General features: G+C 38.1%; 1 protein-coding gene across 1 annotated transcript in view; it reads left to right on the top strand.

Annotated features, from left to right (window-relative positions):
* CPA6 (carboxypeptidase A6) overlaps positions 1-24,732 on the top strand; it is a 313,869-nt gene that overhangs the window by 127,975 nt on the left and 161,162 nt on the right. The window contains exon 2 of the mRNA XM_047073812.1: positions 11,201-11,276. Within this exon, the coding sequence (XP_046929768.1) occupies positions 11,201-11,276 (76 nt within the window). The remainder of the gene's footprint in view (positions 1-11,200; positions 11,277-24,732) is intronic.

Below are 24,732 nucleotides of genomic sequence, written 5' to 3'. Positions count from 1 at the left end.
CCTAAGAGGAAGATATATTGCAATCCAAGCCTATCTCAGGAAGCAAGAAAAATCCCAAATATAGAACCTAACCTCACACCTAAAGGAACTAGAAACAGAGCAGCAAAGAAACCCCAAAGTCAGCAGAAGAATAGAAATCATAATGATTAGAGCAGGAAATTTTGGGACCCTTCTTGAGGTAGACCTGTATTGGTACATACTTCATTCTCATGACTGCTTTTGCTGCATCTCAAAGGTTTTGGACTGTCGTATTTTCATTTACTTCCATGTTTTTTTTTAGATTGCTTTTGAAATTTCCTGGTTAACTGATTCATTCTTTAGCAGGATGTTCTTTAACTTCCATATATTTGTGGTATTTCCAATTTTTTTGTCATTGACTTCAAGTTTCAAGCATTGTGGAGAGAGAAATATGCATGGTATGATCTCAATCTTTTTGTATTTGTTGAGGCCTGATTTGTGATCCAGTATGTAATATATTCTGGAGCATGTCACATATGCTTCAAAAAGAATGTATACTCTGGAGCACCTGGTTGGCTCAATTGGTTGAGCATCTGGCTGATGATTTTGGCTCAGGTCATGATCTTGTGGTTTATGGGATTGAGCCTACTTGAGATTCTTAATCTATTTCTGCCCCTCCCCTGCTCATGCTCTCTCTCTCTCAAAATAGATTTTTAAAAAAGTGTATTCTGCTACTTTAGTATGAAATCTTCTGAACATGTCTGTTAAGTCCATCTGGTCCAGTGTGTCATTCAAAGCCATTGTTTCCTTGTTGATCTTCTGCTTAGATGATCTGTCCATTGCTATAAGTGTGGTATTAAAGTCCCCTACTATTATTTTACTATTATCAATGAGTTTACGTTTGTGATTAACTGACATATATTTGCATGCTTCCAACTTACAGGCATAAATATTATTGCTACATCTTACTGGGTAGAATCCTTTATTATGATATAGTGCCATTCTTCATCTCTTGTTACAGTCTTTGGTTTAAAATCTAGTTTTTCTGATATAAATACGGCTACTCCAGCTTTCTTTTGACGTCCATTAGCATGATAAATGTTCTCTATCCCCTCACTTGGTCTGTAATTGTCTTTAGGTCTACAGTGAGTCTCTGATAGGCAGCCTATAAATGGGTCTTTAAAAAAAACTATTCTTTTTTTTCCTAATTTTTTAACGTTTATTTATTAGAGAGCATGAGCATAGGAGGGGCAGAGAGAAGGGGAGACACAGAATCTGAAGCAGGATTCAGGCTCTGAGTTGTCAGCCCAGAGCCCAGTGCAGGGCTCGAACCCACAAACTGAGCTGAAGTCAGATGCTCAACTGATTGAGCCACTCAGGTGCCCCCCAAAAAAACCCCATTCTGATACCCTGTATCTTTCGATTGGGGCATTTAGCCCATTTACATTCAAAGTGATTATTGATAGATATGAATTTAGTGCCATTGTATTACCAGTTAAGTTGTTTCTGGAGATTTTCTCTGTTCCTTTCTATCTTTGTCACTTTTGGTCTTTCTATCCCAAAGAGTCCCCGTTAATATTTCTTGCAGGGTTGGCTTAGTGATCACAAACTCCTTTAGTTTTTGTTTGGGAAACTGTCTCCCTTCTATTCTTAATGACAGTTTTGCTGGATAAAGTATTCTTGGCTGCATATTTTTCCCTTTCAGCATGTTTGAATATATCCTGTTACTCCCTTCTTGCCTGCCGAGTTTCTGCAGATCAATTTATTGTGAACCTTATTTGTCTTCCCTTGGAAGTTAGGGATTTCTTTTCCCTCCTGCTCCCAGGGTTTTTTAATCTCTGTATTTTGCAAATTTTACTACAATATATCTTGATGATGGCCTGCTTTTGTTGATTTTGATCGTTCTCTGTGCCTCCTGTATTTGGATGTCTGCTTCCTTTCCCAGAGGAGGGAAGTTTTCAGCTATATTTTGCTTAAATAAAACTTCTGCCTCCTTTTCTCTTCTTCTTCCCTCTTTTCTTCTGGGACTCCTATGATATGAATGTTATTATGCTTTATGGAGTTGCTGAGTTCCCAAATCTACACTTGTGATCCAATATATATATATTTCCCTTTTAAGCTTCATTAGCTTGCATAATTTTATTTTCTATATCACTTAATTTGTTCCTGTTTCTTCCATCCTTGTCATTATATCCACTCAATGTTTCATCTCAATTACAACATTTTTTTATTTCCGCCTGTCTGCATTTTAGGTCTTTTATTTCTGTACTAAAGGACTCCCTGGTATCTTCAGTGCTTTTCTCAAGCCAAGCTAGAATCTTTGATTATTTTAAATTCTAGCTCAGGCATATTACTTCTACCTGTTTTTTTTTTTTAATGTTTGCTTGTTTTTGAGAGTGACAGAGTGCAAGAGGGGGAAGAACAGAGAAAGAAGACACAGAATCTGAAGCAGGGTCCAGGCTCTGAGCTGTCAGCACAAAGCCCGATGAGGGGCTTGAACCCATGAATTGTGAGATCATGACCTGAGCTAAAATTGGATGCTCAACCGAGTCACCCAGGCACCCCTACTTCTACCTGTTTTAACTAGAACCCTGGCCATGTCCTTTTCTTGTTCATTCTTTTGGGATGAATTCTTCCATGTTGGCATTCTGTTTAGGTTAGGAAAGCCTGATATGTTTCCTTCTCCTGAGAGCAATAGCTATATTAAGAAGAGGTCCTATACTGTCCAGGACCTGGCACTTCAGAAAGTGTTTCTGGTGTATGCTGTGCACTCTGCTGTTGCGTTTTGGCTGTTCTTTCCCTCTGATCAGTCCTCTGCAGAGTTTCTCCTTGCCTACAATGAGGAGTGTTTGGACCTTGTCCCATGTGTGGCAAGTTTTAAGGGGGTATACTTTGGTCTGCTTGTTAAGAGGCTAGATCCTGTTTCCACTAGAACGAAGTTGTGCAGCACTCTATGGTCAGTAGGTTTTGTGCATGTGAGGGATTTGTGCTGTTCTTCTGGGGGGGAGGGGCCTGCTGTTGGTCTGGCTGTCAGGCACAGTTGCACTAGTACAGAAGCACCCTGCAGGGTGCAGGGGATGGGGCTTGGTGTAAGTGGCTCAAATCTCCACTGTGCAAGCAGTACTGCTCACTAAAGTCTATTGGTGCTGACATACAGGGATGGAATGGCATTAGTCCCCTCTCTAATCCTTGGAGAGGGGAGTTTGCACCCACCACCATTCAGGAAACCTTCACAGAAGAGCAAACAATCTTTTGTGTGTCCTAGACAAACTTCAGATTCCTACCTTCACCCTGTGTCCGGGCCACCTGCCTACCTGGCAGCGCAGTGCACCTGTGTTTTATCTCCAGAACACTGGAGATAAACTGGAGTTTCAAAACTCCAAACTTTAGATCTGGCATGATGCAGACCCACACTGATCCTCTGGGGGAAGGTCTTGTCATGCTGTGGCCGGTGCGGTTTTTTCCAAGAAGGGCACTTGCATAAATTCACAGGGGCTTGGAGTTTATGGTAAAGCACAACAAAAAGCTGGTGTCTAGATTAGCTACCCTCAGCAGATGTCTCTGCTCCTATGCTGATGAATGGAGCAATGGGATGGCACCCATTGTCTCTCTTGTCCCCTGAGATGCAGTTAACCTCTACCAAATGTACTCCAAGACGGGGAACTGTCTTTCCCAGTGCCACCCAGGGTATCCTCAGACCACACTGTCTACTCCTAGGCTTCTACCCTCTTTCTCCACAAAAGCACCCCTATGCTTGCCAAACTCTACACCTGCTGACTTCTAAAACTTCATTTTTTAAGCTCTGCTGCTCATAAAAGCTCATGATAATCAGTGTCTCATTTTCCAGGTCAGTGGTTTGGGAGAAGTGTTTTTCCTATACAATCCCTTATGCATCTCTCCCCCCACTCCATAATCAGGGCCCCCTCCCCTTGGCAGCACCCATGATCACGTCTGCACCTCCTGCCTTCCACAGTATGGTCTAATTTCTCCTTCTAGCTGTGCAGTTTGTTCTCACAGTCCTCAGATAAATTTCTTGGGTGTTCAAAATGATTTGGTAATTACCTAGCTGTGTTTGAGGGATGAGGCAAGTGCAGGATCCCCCTACTACACCCCCATCTTCCCTCCATCTCCTGTAAAAGTGTATTAATACTAGAAAATGTATGTGCCTTATGTTTTTATGCATACTAAATTTATAAAAAGAAAATCACACATATTAAGTATTATAATTAATGGGAATGAGTAAAATTCTCCACTTAAAATTCAGAAAAATCTTACTAGTTAAATTTTTTAAAATTCAGTATTATGTTTGCAAGAACCATATTTGTAGGGGGAGGGAAGCATAAGAAAGATATAGGCAAAACTGTCCCAATCATTTGGCAAGAAAGGAATTTTAAGAGTATTAAATGAGCCATAGAAGGATTTTCTAGAAACATTTTTAAATAAAAGCTTTATTCCATTCAGAAGATAGTCATTAATATTTATAGCTACTCATTAAAATACATGAATTAAGAGTTTTTAAATTAAACTGACAAATCCAAAATAATAGTAAGCATATTAAAATTCTATCAAAAATTGTCAAATTTAGCAATGACAAAAATTTAACATAATTAAGCATTTTTAATAGACAAAATTTTTTGACATCCTTCAAAATAACTCTTTAGTAAAGACAAACTAAAAACCACAATTATCTATCCCATTTACAACTGCATCAAAAAGAATACAATACCTAGAAATCAAGTTAACCAAGGAGGTAAAAGATGTATGTTGAAAACTAAGACCTTAATGAAAGAATTAATAAGTGGAAAGACATTCCATGCTCATGGATTGGAAGATATAATGTTAAAATGTCCATGCTTCTCAAAGTGATCTACAGATTAAGTGCAATCCCTATTGAAATGCCAATTGTATTTTTCACAGAAATAGAAGAAACAGTCCTAAAAATCGTATAAAACAAGAGCCCTCAAAGAGCCCAAAGTAATTTTGACAAATAAGACCTAAGCTGGAGGTATCGTACTCTGATTTGAAAGTACACCACCAAGGTGTAGTAATCAAAACAGAATGGCACTGGTATGAAAACAGATACACAGATCACTGAGGCAAAATAGAGCACCCAGAAATAAGCCTACACCTATGTGGTCAATTAATTATGACAAAAGAACCAAGAATATACAATGGGAAAGGACAATCTCTTCAATAAATTAGGCTGGGAAACGGGACAGCTACATGCAAAAGAATGAAACTGGACCACTATCTTACACCATACGTGAAAATTAATGCAAAGTGAATTAAAGACTTAAATGTAAGACATGAAATCATAAGACTCCTGGAAGGAATCATAATGAATAAGGCCTTTGACATAGCCCTTGGTGATGATTTTTCAATCTGACCCCAAAAGCAAAAATAAACAAGTTGGGGTTACATGAGATGAAGCTTCTGCACAGTAAAGAAAACCATCACAGAATGTAAAGGCAGCCTACCAAATGGGGGAAATTATTTACAAATCACCTGTTCCATAAGTGGCTAGTATCTGAAATAAAGAATTCATACAACTCAATAGCCAAAAACTGAAAAATAGGCAGAAGATCTAAATACATATTTTTCTAAAGAAGATGTACAGATAGACAGCAGGCACATGAACAGGTGCACAACATAATCATCAGGGTAATGCCAATCAAAACCAACATACAATATCACTCCCCTTCTGTTAGAATAGCTATTAAAACCATAAATGTTGGTGAGGGTGTGGAAAAAAAGAATGCCTTGTACACTGTTGATGGAAATATAAACTGGTATAGCCACTATGGAAAACAGTATGGAGATCCCTTAAAAATTACAACTACCATATGATCCAGTAATTCCACTTCTGGGTGTTTATCAAGAGATAAAACACTAATTCATAAAGGTATCTGTACCCCATGTTTACTGTAGCATTATTTACAATAGCCAAGATAGTGAAGCAACTAAGTGACCATCAATGAATGAATGGATAAAGAAATTGTGATATGTATATATATACACATACACACAATGGAATATTATTCACCTATTAAAACGTGAGTAACAAAATAGACCTAAAGAAGACAGAATTCATATAGTAGAAAACATATACATACAAAAAACAATTTGTTGACAAAAACAATGATTTTTTTTAAATGTTTATTTCTGAAACAGAGAGTGTGAACAGGGGAGGGGCAGAGAGAGGGAGGGAGACACAGAATCTGAAACAGGCTCTAGGCTCTGTGCTGACAGCTCAGAGGGGCTTGACATGGGGCTTGAACCCACAAACCGAGAGATTATCACCTGAGCTGAAGTTAGATGCTTAACTGACTGAGCCACCCAGGCACCCCAAAACAATGATTTAAAAAAAAAAAAAAACAATCTTTAGATTTTTTTTTTAGAAAAAAACCAATTCTTAGAAAGTCTGAAGAATTTTTTTTAACATTTATTTATTATTGAGAGACAGACACAGAGCATGAGCAGGGGAGGGGTAGAGAGAGGGGGAGACACAGAATCCGAAGCAGACTCAAGGGTTTGAGATGTCAGCACAGAGCCCGATGCGGGGCTCGAACTCACAAACTGCAAGATCATGACCTGAGCCAGTCAGTCACTCGACCGACTGAGCCACCCAGACACCCAAGTCTGAAGAATTTTTATTTAAAATCACAAACAGGAACCTCTGGATTGCCTAGTTGGTTTAGCCTTTGACTCTTGATTTCAGCTCAGGTCATGATCCCAGGGTCTTGGGATTGAGCCCGGCTGAGCATAGAGCCTGCTTAAGGTATTCTGTGTGTGTGTCTGTATCTGTCTCTTTCCCTCTTCCTACCCCTCTCTACCCCTCTTCCCTTTCCCCCACTTGTGCACTCTCTCTTTCTAAAATAATAAAAAGTAAAAATAAATCACAAATTAGCACATAGAAAGGGACAAAACTACAGATGAAGATAAGATGCCTTAAATATAAGACATTTTAATTAAGTTTATCTTCTATAAGTTTTTCAGGAAATGTAAATTAGCAAAATTAACTCAAGAAGCCCAGAAGAAAACTGAATAGACCAATATCCACTTAAGAGATCAGAAGGTAGATATCTGACCCTAAACTGTCGAAAAGAGTTTGTTTCACCTTGAGTAACTTTATGGGTGTATTCTACAAAACAATCAGGGACACAGTTTCTGTGCCATTCGAGTTGTCAAGGCATATTACAAAGCTGGGAAATTTCCAATTCTGTGAGGCTAGCTTTTAATGATACCAAAAATCAAAAAAGGGTAATTCAAAAAGAACATGTTTGTTTATAAAAAGCTTATTTTTTAAAATGTCTCCCTTATGAATATAGGCGTAAAACCCCAAAACAAAACAGTAACACATAGAGTCCAGCTGTTTATTTTAAAAAGTGTTTTAAAAGTTGCATATTAAGTGAAAATTAAAAGCAAATTACGAGATGTTGCGAAACCATCGTATGTGAATATACCCATGTGTAAATGCAAGACAGCCAGGAATGAATCACAGAAAAATTAACAGTGGCCACTAGGGGACAATGGGAGAGTTGGCATGAAAGAGAACTGGGAGGGGAATTTTATTTTGTATCTGCTATGATTTATTTTTACAAGCATAGATTTATAAATTGGCTCTATAACTTACAAAGAAACTTAGAGTTTAATAATGGAATTAATTGTGAAAGTTTATGCCAAGATCCAGGAGGAAATACCTGGAGTTTCAGATCTATGTCTTTCAAAAGGAGTCTGTGGACTCTCCAGTTGCCCATAAAACAGGCTTTCTCCCATAGGAGTTGCAGTCAAGGCATAGCAATAAATATGGTAGGCATCAGCTTTGAGCAGCATAGTTTTAGAACTTGAAAAGGAAAATGAGTTAGTTCACTGCTCACTCCTTTGATGAGGAAACTGAAGTCCAGGAAGATTGTAAAAAGGTAGAGAAGGTATTCTTTTGCTAAATACTCTTCTCGATGTGTATGTTCTTATTATGCATTTAATAATGCTTTTTACATTGATTAAGTGTGTTTAATATTCCTATGGTTGTTACTGTACATAAGGATCAGTAATCAACTTGCAGCTTGGTGCTAGCGTTATAGCAACATAACTTAATTAGTCCTGGAAGGTAAGGGGCAAAATTGAAGTATATCATGAGTGAATATAGAGTTACTCGGCAATTAGCTGTCTGGAATATCCTGCCTCTATATGACATACTTAAAATTGAAAGTGCCTATGCTTTCTAAGTAAACTATATAGATTTCCTGAGCTTGAAATACCTGATTTACAAACACATGTGCATACCCAGTCAGCTCTCTAACCTCAGCCCCTATTCAGACCTGTGATTTCTCTCAATCCCAAAGGGTAGCAAAGGGGGTCTTAAATTGATGTTGCCACCTAGTGGTTGAAAAAATCAGTTCTAAGGAAAGCCTCTCCAACCATCTTTAATGGTTATGTTTAGCTAGTTTTTCCTCTGAGTTCCAGGAGCTACTTTACATTCTGAAACCTTCCTGTTTGTAGTACTGGATTATTGGCCACTTCAGAAAAGACTAGCTATCAGATCTAGGGAGAGTAAGCTATTTGGTTGAACAAGTGGGGCATTTGGGGTGGGCGGGGGGGGGGGGCATTTAGTTTTGCACACTGAATAGAGCACTCTTGTTGGTTTCAGTTACTGGTTAGTGTAATAAAACGTACGGGTTTAAAATATATGAAATTTATTGGGTTTTCCTAAATAACTTTCCTTATTCTCCTTTTTCTCTGATAAGTAATCAAATAGTAATAAACACATATCTCAAGTCACACTTGAGAATTTCTACAAGTTATGATGAAGTGAACTTTTTGTGATAAAGGTGACAAAGCTGGGTTTGAGCAATCACTCTCAGAATTAAATAGTCCCAGGAGTGGTCATCTTTTATCCTTTTATCCTCCCATCTCACAGGAGAAGAACCAGTTGCCAGGTTGCATTATCCATCATTTAAGAAAAAGAAATCTTCCTATGGCTGTAAAACAGCTTCAGATTGCTTTCTTTGCACTCTTGAGGAGGTGATAAGGGCCCAGATGGAGGTGTGTTTCAGCAAGCTGTCAAGTGATCCATCCCTCAAAAACAACCATATCACCCAGCGGAGTTGCCTTTCTCTGCCAAGAATTATATTGGGTCAGGTGGGAGAGGCCAGAATATGATGAAGCCAGGAAAAATAAAGGACAGAGAACTGTGTACCAGAAATGAAAGAGAAAAGGTGTGAATTACATTTAAATTACAAAGTCATGTTTGGAACTGCTTCACAGTGACTTGGTTTTTTCTTTCCCTGTACTTTTATTTTTTCCTGGGAAAATAGACTGCATGACATTGATACTGAGAGGTGGTTTTGTGTGGTTCTGAGGAAACCTAAGTGACATTAGGTTAGTAGTGCCTAAAACATACTAAATTATCAACAAGTCAAGGGCCTTTTAATTCATAGACCTAAAGAAGGTATAACAGGATCATTTGAGATAACAAAGCTAAAGTGATTGGAAATGAACACATAGCCCTAAGGAATAATTTTCCAACAAATCTGGAAGACTCCCTTGGGGTCTAATGACCTCCATATTAATCTTACCTAGCCTTGAACACGACTATTCATCTAAGTAGTAAAATCATAGAAAAATATGCCAATCCTATCCTTGTTCCAGTATACCTTTGAGGCTGGAGAGAGAAGTTGTGGGTCAACTGCTAGAGTTTTTGTTTTGTGCTGTATGTATATATATGTACATGTATATATGGTATTAATAATCTTTATCTTCAGTCATTGTAAAATGCTATAAAGGGTTATGAAAAATATTCTGGTTGTACCTATTTAGTACAGGAAACTTAAATTTCTAGAAATCAATTGCTCTCAATGATCTCCTTTATACCAGCCATTAATAAATAACTATATGCAAAACACATTGAGCAGTTGTGATTATTATATACTAGAGCTGTGCTTTCCAACCTGTCCTCATCATGATATAATGATACCTCTTTGACATACCTTGTGGGGAGGTCACTGCTATAGAGAATGACTCATCTAGTCTTCTCAGACAATTCAGGATCTTTACTGAAAGAAATTTTAGAGTGTTCAAATATCATCTCAGCTTTGGTACAATTTTAATGGCAGTAAAACTCAATTTTAAGTTTTTATCACTTAAAAGTTTTTATAGCCATCAGCATCTTGTGGGACACCTGAACAATTGATGGCCCTCTAATTTGTCCCCCCATGCCAGTTGGGAAGCTCCATACTGTAGAAATAAGATGACCCATAGAGATGGGCTTCTCTCTACTGTTCTCAGTGGGAAGAATCCAAATCAGAAGAAACGTTCCATGTTGTATGGCTTTCATAAATTCTCTTCTTGGAAGTCACTTTCCTTCTCAGCATTAAGTTTTAAAGAGTGCTTTTACCTCTGTCATCAGAAATTGCTTTCTTAGTATCTTCTCTGAGCTATTCATGAAAATCCTTGCTCCTGTTACCCCTGTCCCTGTGTTTTTGGACTTTCTCTGCTTAAGTGTGAGTTTGTAATTTTCAAAAGCTGATTAAAAAACAAATAGTTTTATTATTTTTTGAAGTTTATTTTGAGAGAGAGAGTGAGAGCATATGCATGAGCATGGGGAGGGGCAGAGAGACAGGGAGAGAGAGAATCCCAAGCAGTTTCATCTCTGGCAGCACAGAGCCCAACACAGGGCTCCACATGGGGCTCGAACTCATGAACCCTGAGGTCATAATCTCAGCTGAACCAAATCAGTTGTTTAACTGACTGAGCCACCCAGGGGCCCCAAAATAAATAGTTCTAAGGCGGGGGGGAAAAAGACCAATGTGATCAGAGAGTAACAATAACTGGATAAAATACCTGCTGGTGCAGGTATTGCTGGTGTCAGTCTAGTCCACAGTTTTGCTATTTCTCTTCTTCTTTTTTTTTTTTTTTAAATTTTTTTTTTCAACGTTTATTTATTTTTGGGACAGAGAGAGACAGAGCATGAACGGGGGAGGGGCAGAGAGAGAGGGAGACACAGAATCGGAAACAGGCTCCAGCCTCTGAGCCATCAGCCCAGAGCCCGACGCGGGGCTCGAACTCCCGGACCGCGAGATCGTGACCTGGCTGAAGTCGGACGCTTAACCGACTGCGCCACCCAGGCGCCCCAGCTATTTCTCTTCTTAATTGCAAAGGCAGTTGCTAAAAAAGCGAGCAGATAGAGATGGCTAAATCTTTAGTTTTGAAAGATGAATAACACCATTTTTCCCCTTTCTTATAGTGATAAGGTGATCAGACTTACTCCCAGTACAGAAGAAGAAGCAAATGCACTGAAGAAAATGTACCACCAACTTAAGGTAAAAAAGCGTCCACTCACTTATAATGCTTATAATGTGTTTACAGGGCTTTGCTACAGGAATTGAGTAAGTGGAGTTTATTAGCCAAGGGAAGAAAATGCTAAGGGAGAACTTGAAAGAGCTTTTAAAGAATAAGTTAAGGTTACTCAAAATATGATCTATCTGACCCATTATCTAGTTATGGGTTCATTTATTTTCCATCTCCCTTAGTAGAATGTAAGCTTTGTGAGAGAGCTCTTATCTATTTTTTCATTGCCGTATTGTCAGTGTCAGGAATATCCTACAAGTTCAGTAAATGTTTTTTGTTGTTTTTAATGAATAGGTAAACTTAGTTTATAATTTTCTAGAGCTTCACTTTTACTTTTCCTTCTTAAAATTTTCCTGCTGATCATCTACACTTCATTTTAATTAAAACTTCAAGCAGAAGTGAGGAAATTTTTTAAAAAATTCAAGTTAATTAATTTTGGTATGTTTCAGTGGGTCTGATTAGAAAATTCTGTTGGCAAAGGTTGAAGGGCTCTGATTATTCAATCTTTGATGAATTTTGTGGATTTCAGAGTTAGAGAATTTCTCATCTCCAGATTATTGCATATAATTGAGTGTTAGCTTTAGCTAAAAAGTTATAATGAGAAGTGTGGTGATGGGCTTTTGTTCTATGCCTATGAAGAACAAAGGCAAGACTGCAAAATATGTAGTGGTTTAGCTTCATTTTAATGGATAGCAAATCAGGTTACCAAGAAGGCCTCATTAATCTTCAATATGGGATAGAAAAGCACATGTCCTGGATGACTACAGGACAATCCTACCTGGAGAAGATGTTAGGGAGATGAGAGAGGAGGGATAGACTCCGTGTCTTCATGAGATGCAGTTATCGAACTTTCGGTCTTTTCTTTTTGACTTGATTTTTCCCTTTGACATCTTTCCTTCAAATATTGAATGCACTTGCAAATGAAGTTTGGAACTTTGAGTTTATCCCCTTCTGTCCTTCCTCCTCACTCCCAGCTTTTACATATGCACTGTCCAACTTAATGTTGGGTCTCATGACGAGGGCTCAGAGTGAAAATGCAGGAGCTCACCCCAAATTGTTGTGATTGTATCCAATACCAGAGACTGCTCTCCAGGCATGTCCTAAACTTCATCTTCTCAAAGGAATTTCTGCTTCAGGATATTGACACAAACTTTCCTCTGGTCATGTATGATCATCAACCCCACTATAGTCTTTTCAGCAGCAATATCTCAACACTACCTAAACAGCCCACCAGGGACTTAACATTTGCAAAGAAGCAGAGCAGCTTTCAAATAGAATTTTCTGTCTCCATTAAAATTGTGTTTTAGATACACTATCGGGAAAATAGCCACTTTACGTCATGGAGTCCAGTATTTCATGGAACAAATATGCTTAACCAAACTTTGGGAGAAAACATCTGTGAAACGATTCCTCCCCCCATTTGTAAATATATTTGCATGGGAGGCCTTACAAAGTTATAAAAATGAAATTGCATAGTTGCATATGTGATGATCCCATGTCATTATCAAAAGCAATAAAATTACATCAGTGAGGGCTGGGAGGGTTACTTAAAATCTCTTGTAAATCGTAGTAGATGGAACAAAAAGATGTTGAGCATAGGTCAGACTGAACACTGAGAATACATGATATTGTGCCCTTTTCTGGGCACACTTCTGTACACACTTAAAAAAAATTGCTGTATATGTTCATTGAGTCCTTGAGGAAAGGAAGTAGGGAGTAGGAGACATGGTTTGGATGCAAAGGAGCTTTAGAGGACAACTAAAGGGAGGGAAGGAGAGGGGGCTGGTGAGGAAGAGGGGAGCAGAGTTGAAGGGAAGAACAGGGGTTAATACCAGAATGTTGATGTTCTAGTGGCTCCACACCACAGAGAATCCAGCCCCTCTTAGGCACTATGTGCTAGTCCCAAGGCCACCTGCTTCGTATAAATTGTCCCCTTCGAACAACTCTGTGAGGTGGATACTATTATTGCTGTTTATAGCTAAAGAAATTGGGCAAGACAGAGGTTAAGTAACTTGCCCTGGGTCACAGTGTGGAGTTGGAGCACACATCTAGACAGTGCCCAATGCTCTAGAACCCATGTGAAGCCTTCCTGCCTCCTGCCTCTGTTTACTCTGATCATTTTCTCAATGGAGAGGAATAGGCCAACTTTGCTGGGACACGGAGCCTAGACTCAATGTGCACACAGCCATGTTCTCATTTACTTTATTCCTTGAGTCGCACATACCACCCCCAGGTTCAGAAATTTGCAAGACTTAAATTCAGCTGATAATCCTACTCATGGCTATGATTTATTATAGCAGATACAAAGCAAAACCTACAAAGAGAAAAAGCATGTGACATGAAATGCAGGTGAAACCAGGCACAGGCTTCCAAGAAGCTTCTCCTTGTGGAGTTACACAGGGTGTTCTTAATTCCCCCATCAAGGAGTTGTGAGAACATATGTGAAATATTGTCCACCAAGGAAGTTCATTATAGACTTAGTGTACAGGGTTTTTATTGGGCCTAGTCATGTAGGCCCCCTCTGCCAAGCACATACCAAAATTCCGGATTCTCCAAAGCAAAGCAGGTGTTCAGCATGAACTATATAGTTTGTGCAGTCTGGGTGTGCATGAGCCACTCCTTAGATTTCAGGAGGTATCCTACCACCCTAAATTTCCAGATGCCAGCTAATGGCCAAACTTGCAAGCAGACCTAACAACAGCAGATTCAGGCCTGCTGTGTTAATTTTTTCTGCACATTACTTCATTTCTTTTTGTTAAAGAAATAGTTTTATGGGGCTGAGATTTGAGCACTGAGCTTAAATAAATTTGCTTTCTAAAAGCATCATGCTAACTGGATGTCATTTTAAATTCAAATGATATCATCGAGTGATCCACTTGCACCACTGAAAACAGCAATTCTGGCCAGGCAAAGAAAGCAGCCGGCAGACAACAAAGAACATGACTGTCTGTCATCTTGTGCCCTGTGGAGCTGATGGGATGGAATTGGTACTGTTGTTAACAGCTCCTTTGCTCACACCCCCACTCCATGCACCTCCTCCAAGGGGAGGGGAGCTTTTAGTTGCCTCCTTTCCCTAAAACACAGTGTGGTAGTCAGAATTCCAAGATGGTGCCAAGATTTCTACCCACTGGTGTATCCACCTTACATAATCTCTCCTCTGAGTGTGGCCAGAGCCTGTGAATGTGATGGGATAGTCATCTCCCTGAGAGACAGAAGGGAGATAACCTGAGATGGGCCTCACCTAATCAGATGAGCTATTTAAAAGCAGAGTGTTTCCTCCAGCTGTTCATGGAGGAAGAAGTCAAAGAAGTGCTCCTGCTGTCTCAAAAGAGAATCAAACTTCCAAGTTGTGAACCATCCATGGGAGCCATGTGATAAGAAATGCTACTGACCCTACCTGATGAAAGCCACCCCCAGCTGATAAGCAGCAAGGATATGGGAATGTCAGTCCTACAACTCTAAGGAGCTGAATTCTGCCTCAACCATCTGAGCTTGGAAAATGACCCTGAGGTCCAAATGAAGCTACATCCCAGCTGGTACTTTGCTTTTAGCCCAGTGAGACATTGAAAAGAAAATCCAGTCAACTGTGTCTGGACTTACGACCTACAGAACTATGAAATGGTAAATGGCTGGTGAGTTTGTGGTAATTTTCTCTACAGGAATAGAACAGCAACATAAAAGTAACACATGGTAAGGTAACCACCCTACATCCTGGCTTTTCAGTGGCCTTTAGTTTAATAGCATATATCGATGCTTTAAGTTAATTTTTTTGACTTCACCGGCTACAACCAATCATCTTTGGAAAAGTGATTGGGGTTACATGCTTAAGCTATAAATTCACAGCATCTTATCTGAAACATGAACAAATGCAAAATGTATATGCCATGTTGAGTGAAATCTGAGAAGATACAGTTACAGAATAGCTAATTAGACCTAGAACCGCTGTTACAAAGCTGGTTACTTTCCTAATTAAATTTTATGGTTTGGCTGAAGAATTAAAACAAGAAAGTTAAACAGAAAACCATGCCTCCAGAGAAATGGAATGAGAAAGCACCAACCAATTAAATTGTTAATTAAGAGCATAGCCATGATTTAAATAAAGTTATGATGGAAGGGAGACAGTTTGCAGGTGAGCAAAATTAGAGTCTGAACACTATGTTCTGCCTATATTTCTTCACAAATTCTTTGTGCTTGGAAAGAACAGAGTTGGCCTTATATAAGACCACAAAGTTTCTATATAGAATTGACAGATCCTGTTAAAAGAAAAACTAATGATGCTTGTTTCCAGCTCTAACATCAGAGTACTGGATAAAAAAAAAATTTCTGTACCTAAAAGTTTGACATTTTTTCAAACTAAAACATAGCCTCAAAAATATTCATTGGTTTGACAGGTGCCAGTGAGTGCCATGTCAAAAATTGCACAATTCCTTGGGGGAAAACTGCATTGTCCCTTCTCCTTTGCTTATATGTGAAATTCACAGCTGCCTTTGCCAGGTGTGACTCCCCCTCCTCAGCCTTGTGCTGAAGTTGACTGTTGTGTAATCCTCCTTGGTGGTCTTTCAAGTCAGACACCTGGATCTACAGGAGCTTTGGAATACTTGTGGTCTCTACACCTTGAAGAGCTCCAACATGCAACTGGGCAGTTTATTGATTGGGAAACTTGTGAAGAAGAGGATGGGTGATAGGATTCATTCTACTGGAGTCATTTGTTTCCATTTTCAGTAGTAACCGATGGTGCCATTATAGGATCTCTTAATCACGGGTGTGGTAGGCAGAATTCTAAGATGGCCCTCAAGATTCTTGGCCCTGGTATATACACTTTCCCCCAGGTATCCCATCAAACACTAATCTAGGTACTGCTATAAAAGGATTTTGGAGCTTTAACTAGAGTCCCAAATCATTTCACTTTTTAACAGGGAGGTTGTCCAGGTGCGTCTGACCTAATCAGGGAGAAATAATGTTCCCTCTAGCTGGTTGCAAAAGAGGAAATCAGAGAAATGCACTCCTGCTGGCCTGGAGGAAATCAAACATCGTGCTAAGAACTGCCACGTAGCAAGAAATTTCAGGAGGCTCTAGTTGCTGAAAGCTGTCCTCAGTTGACTAGAGGGAAAACAGAGACAGGCCTCAGTGTATAACCACAAGCAAATAAATTTCACCAGCACCAGGGAGAATGTAAGAAGATCCTGAGTCCCAGATGAGACCACAGCCTGAGCTGACATCTTGATTTCAACCCTTTGACACCCTGGACAAAAAAATCAAGCCACTTTTGGTTAAATGGTGAGATAAAACAGAAATGCTACATCAGTGGTAATTAAGCAATGAAAATCCAATACAATGGCCTTAAACAGCCAGAAACTTGGTGAGCTACCTGAACACACACACGAGTATTATAAATGATAATGAAAGATAAAAGTGAAGAAGAAACAAAAACTTTGTTTGAGGCAGGAAATAAAATTTCCATTTTTTTTTTGTTAGAGCCTTTGTAAATCATCAACCAACATTACTTTTGCTTTCTCTGGCATGATTTTTGAAAGAGAAAAAGTTCCTCATAATCCAGGCAGATGTCCAAATGTAGTTGTGGATTAAATTTCAGGAATACCAATTTGAGATGTGGAATATAGTTTTCTCTGTGTGCCTAGTGATAATTAGTAAACTCAATAACAAAACATATTAAGAGAAACAATACAATACATGGAAAAATAGGAATACATTAAAAACATTCTTTCAAAAGTACAAGACCTTCTATCGCATTATTACAATGATTACCTTAGTGATTCTTTACTCAACTAAGTAGACATGACTTTGGGCCAATACCATAGTATTTTAAGTTGACTGTTTCCTTTGTAAGACTTTCCAATTTTGATGTTTAAACAACCTAGTTTGTTTGACTAGTTTTTGAACTTTAAAGTAGTTGCTCTTGATATCTGCCATCCCTAAAGTTCTTGTAACTGGACAGTTTAAGAGGTTAGGTCCAGCACAGTCTTCCACACAAGATGATCTCAGATGGGATGGTTCATGTATCTGCCATCACCTATAATTGCCTCACTCATGTCTAGTGGTTGGCAGGCTGTGAGTTGGGATGACAGGACAATTGGACCATGTGTCTCTCATCATCTATTTGGCTAGCCTGGGTTTATTTACTCAGGGGATCCAAGACTAAGAGAAAACTGACAAAGTTCCTGGAACCAAAGTTGGAACTCCAGTAACATCACTTCTGCCACATTCTACCAGCCAAAGTAAGTCACAGGGCCAGTCCTGATTCAAGGGGTGGAAAAACAGACTCTGGTTCTTGATGAGGTGATTGCAAGTTGTGGAAACATGAGGAAAAAAGTGTTGTCATTTTTATAATCCACCTCATCCTCCACCCACATAGCTGTTCTAGTCTGTTGCCAGATCCAGAATGGAAGATGGCAACTACTTCACTTCTCCTCTGCTTTCTCATTGCCACAGTTGTGGCCCTTATCTTCTTCAGCCTGAATTGCACCAGTTTCCCAAATTGCCTTTCTGTCACCTCACATAGGACTCCTATTTGTTCGCCATTCTGTAGACAAGGTGATCTTTCTGAAATAAAAAACTGACCACATCACATGTTTACTTAAAACCTTTTAAGTGTCCTCGTTGTCAGCAAGAATTCCCAACCCTGACCATACATCAAATCCCCTGGAAAGATTACTCTTGGCCCCACTGCCAGAGATTGACTAAGTTCCTCAGGTGAAACTTGGTTATAAGTATATTTTTAAAAGCTCCCTAGGTGATTTAATACACAGGGAGGTAAATCACTGGCCTGGAGTATAGACCTCAAATTATTGAACATGACCCATAGGGCCCTTCAAAACCACACCCAGATTGCCTCTTAAACACTTCTCAGCTTCCATCACTATACTTGGCTCAGTGTTTATTACCCTAGCTACACTAAACTTGTAGTTTCTCTAAGTGCCTTTTTTTTCAAGTCATTCCTCTTGTCTGGAATGCTCTTCTCTTAGTCCACTTGGTGGACATCTTGAAAGACTAGGTTAAAGCATTCACTTCTTGAATTCTTTGACCCCACTGAATTCTACAGACAGTTATAGCCTAGCATTTATCACTTTATGCTTACAATATTTTTTCTCCCCTATTTCATCCCCACTGAAATGATTTTCTTGCATATCTGAGACATAATCTCTGAATTGTGTATAGTAAATAGAAAGGCATTGATGAAAGAGAATAGAGTGACTCCAGCTGGTGCTAAAAGAAGTTTATGTGCACAGTCAGGACCCCAGGAACGTAGCCAGCTGAGACATAGACTATTGCTCCTTCTTGACCCACCCCTCAGGTTTCCTTTTTTTTTTTTTTTTTCCTGTTCTTTACAGGTTACCCTTTGTATTTATTCTCATAATTTCACCTGGAAACATACCAAGGATTAAAGGAATGATTTGTTCATTGTCAAATGTGAATTTCTCACCGTTGCCACTTTAAAGGACATTACCATGTGATCAAGGATATGGGAATAGAGCTAGTTCCTTTTTCAGGGGCAGAGAGGGGCTTAGTGACTAACAAGTTTTCTATGAAGTATACAAACTATACTTTGGTGCCATTTCTTGAACCCATTAACTTAGAGCAGCCTTTGCATATTCATCAGCCACAGCCACAAAGCCTTTACTTGATCAAAGAAGTTTCCTGTTTTTGACCATATATTTTTCTAGCTGCATAAATGTGGAGTGATTTCCACTGCCTTATTTGGTTTCAAAGGTCATTGGTAGTGACAAGAATGGAACCTGGACCACAACCATTTTTATTTTTTGAATATAATTTATTGTCAAATTGGCTAACATACAGTGTGTAAAGTGTGCTCTTGGTTTTTAGGATAGATTCCCATGCACAAGCATTTGTAGAGAAATAAGTTCTTCCCTGATGACTGATATAATGTAAATGAGTATTAATGACCTACAAGAATTGACTATCACCATCCAAATGCATTTATTAACTATGTGAGGTCTTAAATAGGTCAAATGTGGGAAGCAGTTAGCATGGTGATTAATAGGAGCATGCCCTCTGGAGATACACTTTCTGGGTTCATATTCAGACTCTTCCATGTCCTAGTTGTATGAGTGTCAACAAGTTACCTAATTTTTCTGTGCCTCTGGTCTCTAATCTGTAAAGTAGAGAAATCCAGAGAGAATTGATCATTTCCATGTTTGTGCTAGCATATTGCTAGAACATACATATTTCTACTCTTTTTTACATATTGTGCATCCCTTACTGGATTGGGAACCCCTGAAAGCATACTACTTACCATTCTTCTTTGGGTAGGATCAATTTCTGACTCCTATTTCCCTGGTGCCTGGCAGTTGTAGGAACTCAACAAATCTTGAATGAATGAATGAATGAATGAATGAACAAATTAATTCATCCATCTACTTTCCTATAATTATAAAAACATCTTTAACTTGGATTCTAATCAAGAGCATATGTATGGCTGAATAAATATTCAAAAGATCAAAACAATGAAATATAGGTAGGAAGAATTATTGTACAATGATGGGTTTAAGGGATCAAGGAATAGCAATTTAGGGAGAAATTATCCATCTCTTCAATTTTTAAGGAAGTTTTATGGAGGAAGTAGGATTTCTATAAGAGCCTGGCAAATTTCTGGAGGGAACCATCTCTGAGAAATGCAATCTTACATTAGAGCCTCATGTAACTTTAAAATTTTGCCTTAGGGTGTTGACTAAATTCAACGAATACAATAATGCTAATTATCAGAATTATTTTAACTTGAAAATCAGAGTTCAGGTGTTCTGCTTAGGAGTCATTTGTTTTTTTATATAATCAGAAATGTCTGTGTCTCTGATATACTTGATTAACAAATCAATTCCTTTCTTTTAACCTAAAAACAGCTATTGGGATGCCTATATGGCAATTCTGTGTCCTAAAAAAAATTCAGAGCACCTTTTGCATATTCATCAGCCACAACCACAAAGGCTTTGCCTGATTAAAGAAGTTTCCTGTTTTCTACCATTTTGTTTTTCTAGCTGTATAAATGTAGAGTGATTAAAATTCCCATGGTCCCACAACTGTATTTTTAGATCTTTTCCTGATAATTGCATTTGCTTTGAGGCTATCTGATCATGAGTGTTCTTCTATTCTCTCACATTTCCATCACATTCTGAAAATGGACTATGATCTAAGAATCTGTATCATAATTTTGAGAAAAGACAAGTTACAGGGCATGGAACATATTCTAGCAGAGGGAAAAAATGGACCCAGTGTAGGTATTGGTGATCTTTGAGAAGTAGGTGAATTTATTGGATACCAGCAGGCTAGAGCTGGTCTAGAGGAGATTGCTCATATTCTTGACTAATGTGTTTTAACCAACTAAACATGTTTTAACCTAGTATATTTAAATCAACAGCAAACATTAAAAATTTTTCTAATATAAAAATATGAATAATGGAAGAGATGCTCAGAGATTGGAGGAGAAACATTGACAATGAGTATGATATTTCTATTTTAACAAATCTAAGGTTGATTCCACTTATCACAGATCCTGTTTGTCATTTTCTTTTAAATACTGAGAAGAGCACTTTACAGATTGCAAAAAAAAAACACCGTAGTGATTGTAGAATAACAAAATCTCTTAGGGTTGCCTGAGTTCTTTCAGGAGTGTTGGTCAAGATAAATGATACATACTAAATTTCGAGTTTCACAGGACTCAGGATATTGCCTAGATTAATTTATTCCTTAACAAATTGTACACATAAGGTCCATATCATACAATCACAAGCGGATTTAATCCTAGATGAGAAATGTAAGAGACATTAGCCATAAAAGTTAATTCTCTGACCAATAATATTTAGCATCTTTTTCTTCATCAAACCTATGAATGTGTTCTAGACAATATCTATAAAGTGAGAAAATGGCATCAATGGATAAGAAGGCTTTTAATCAGAATTCTAGGTAATTTCAATAAAACAGAAGCTTCAGCAACACAAATGTTAAAGTTATCTTAAGGACAAATGCAGAATAAAGCTTGCAAATATTTAGACTGTTAGTCACACAGAAAGGAAACATTAAAGATGATAGTGAAATGTGACCTTATGAACAGTGTAAAATTGTACATCTATAAGTCGGTGTACCTATTAGGATGTAAGGACTCTGGGCTTTCAGAGATTCCTGGAGTGACCTTTGTATGGCAGACTGTTAGAAAACAAAATTCCATTTTTTCTTCTTAGCACTATATTTCCAACTTCCCCTTCATTTACTTATGTATGTCCCTACAATTGTGCATATCCATTGGGATATACAGAAAAGTGATGTGGGCTGTTTCTGGGCCAAGACTTTATAGAAGTTTTCCCTCCAAATCCTCTTTCCTTTTCTGCCTGAATGATAGTGATAACAGGGCCCAAGAGGATGAAGCCATGATGTGGAAAATTTCTGGATCCCTGAATTACCACATAAAGAAAAAGTTGTCCACCCTCAAATGTCACCTTTGTTATGTATCTAAGGAACAAACTTCTCTTGTATTTTAGTCATTTTATTGTATTTGACCACTGTAGGGGAGAAAAATAATTTTCCCTCTACCTTTATGATTTCTTAGCTGAGACACTACATAATTTTTTAAAAATTACCAGAAGAAAAACAAATAGAAGTTTATATTCACTTTCTCTATTAAGATGTTACTTAAGTGTGAATTCTAAGCTACCTTGGAGTTACTCACTTTTTCCTGGGCATCTCCCATGAATGGGCATTTAGAAGAATAGGAGGTATGACAGTTTGTGACACAGTTCATCTGGTGGTGGTATCAATTTCTAATCTCTCCTGTGATGAGAGTCAGTCTTCCCTTGTTGATGAAACTCCTGGGGGAGGGTATTTATGGCATATCCTTTTAGGGGAGTAAAGAAAAAGCCATTCCCTGCATTTCCTACTTAATAGTGCCTACAGCTCAAAATAATCCATATATCAAAGCAGCATACTTTAAGGTGGCATGTTCTAAACTCCTGAAGTCATATTTTGGGATAGCATATTTTACCTGTCAGCATCACCACAACTAACACTGAAGATGGTGCATTATAGTACTATCTTAACAAAAACAAAAATAAATATGGCATTAGCTTAGCAGTTGGGAAGTAGCTGAAAGGAACATAGATATAACAATCTGGAAAGAAAAGACTAGTATTATGCAAACATAACATTTGGTACACTGTCCGAAGAACTTGTAAGACAAAGTACCTATTGATCTTAGAGCTCTAAGGAAAGTTGTTGCAAATACCCAGAGTATTATCATGTTTTGGTTCTTCTCACTGTTTATAGAAAAGTATCACAAGAAAGAGTTAAGATCAGGCAGGAATTTACCAGTTTATAAGCAGAAGCAAATGAGAAATTGGGAGTATAAAAGGTCAGGAAAAAAAAAACTACTTCTAGATTCTAAACACAAGAAAATAAGACCAAAAAAGGTTTTGAGCAAAAAAAGATCTGTTAAGATTTTCTCAGGGTTGCAAAGTGCCTTAGATTACATTTCCACTCTAGTCTGGTCCCTAAATCACCACATGGCAGAAATCCATCTGCCCGCAAGGAACAACTGTCTCAGAAATGAAGGAAAACTATTGAGTTGGAGCCAGTCCACATTCTGGGTCTATTTGTTGACCAAGCTCTGTTACTTTAACAGAGCTGGTACCTCTAAGATTGACCCATCTCTTGAACTCCTAGCTATAAGCTCTGTGAACCCACTGAACAGCTTAGGAGTTTAAAATTTAAAACTAGCATAGCTTGAGAATTTATAAACATGTTCACTCTCTCAATAGATTTTAATTCAATACTGTATGTTGGGCATTGTGTGAATTAAACTCTGCCTTGGGGGTACAGCAGTGAATAGGAACTAGACCTAGAGACCAAATAGCTCAGAGATATTCATTAGGCCATCCAGAGGTGGGGGGGGGGAAGAGAACGTGGTAGAAACTATACAGATTTATTTCAAATTTATCTCTTACACGTATTTAACTGTATAGCCAAACTTGCTTATCCACTATTCCCCAAAAATGTTCCATATGTCTTCATCTCTAAGCCTTGTTTATACAATATATGAATGTATTCCAAAATGTATATTAGGTGACTACCATGTGCTGGGCATTGTTCTAGATGCTGAGGGCTACAGCAATAAACAAAATCAACAATAATATCTGTACTCATGAAACCTATTCTAATGAATTGAGATAGGTTATACTCGTAATTTGTTTTGTTTTTGTTTTTGTTTTTGCCAATCATGGTCATAGTTGTAAAGTAGGGAAGAAAAATAAAGTAGGGAAGAAGGCTGGGGGGGGATATGAAATATACTTTTAAATAAAATGATCAGAGAAGACATCATTGAAAAGATGGTATTTGAGCAAAGGTTTGAAGGAGGTAAGGATGGGCTGTCAATTCCCTACTTTTGATAACTCCCTTATCTACCTGTCAAAAGGGCCAGTCTCAGATGTTCACTCATCAGAAGTTTTTACCAACTGTCATACCTAGATGTGTTCGTTCTCCTTACTGAGCCTTTGAATAACTTTATTATTCTCTTGTATAGTCTGTTCTTAAATTTTGGCTTTCTTAAACACATGTTCTCATTCACCCGTGAGTTTTAGGGAACCACAAACCAATTTGATAAGGATAACCCATGTTGAAAAACTTGTAGCGCTCTCTGCCATAACTCTGTACCACCCAACTTTTTGATATTAAAAATTGACATTTTCTCAACATCCTTTAACCCTTTCCAACCAAACTGCTGCTCACATACTCTTTCCACATAGTAATTCTGCCTTTCATGCTTCATACACAAGATACATTTTTTGAAGGTATATAGTACAATCTTAATCCAAAAGATGAAAAATGTTAATGATACCTATAACTGAGTCAAGGGGATAGGATGGTATAGAAACCAAAAGAGAGAGACTTGTGAGATAGTTTGGAGGAAAAAGAAAAGCAAAACCAAACAATTACAGAATTTAGGTTCAGTTGGATCTGAGGTTAGAAAAATAGCTTTAGAGATAACTTAACACTTAGGGATTCAAGTATGTACCTTGGTTATTCTCAAAAGGAGGATGGAAGGAAAACTCTGATTTGCTTAGAATCTTGTTCAGATTACTGAATGTATACTACAACCCCAGGTTATCTTAAAGAGAAACTTGGTAAATACTGACTACAGATCTGAATGTTCCCATTACTCTTCAAAGAAACTCCTATTGTTTAAGATTTTTTAACAAAACTCCATGGGCATGCTTTAGAGACTTAGTTTCATTTGATATCCATTTAAAATGTATAGATCCATTCTTCCTTTTAGTAATATCCTTCTTTCCTTTTGAAACACCATAAACCTGAAAGAAGTATAATAAAATACAGAACTCTTTCATGAGTAAATGTTTGCAATTTAAGAAGTTAAATGAATTTCTAAATTTTCTCCTCAAAGGATTTAAG

This window comes from Lynx rufus, unplaced genomic scaffold (assembly GCF_022079265.1).
Source record: "Lynx rufus isolate CCGP_SWC_20201006 ecotype Redwood Valley unplaced genomic scaffold, mLynRuf1.p SCAF_12, whole genome shotgun sequence".
Lineage (NCBI taxonomy): Eukaryota > Metazoa > Chordata > Mammalia > Carnivora > Felidae > Lynx > Lynx rufus.
This window is presented reverse-complemented; position numbering and strand designations above follow the sequence as displayed.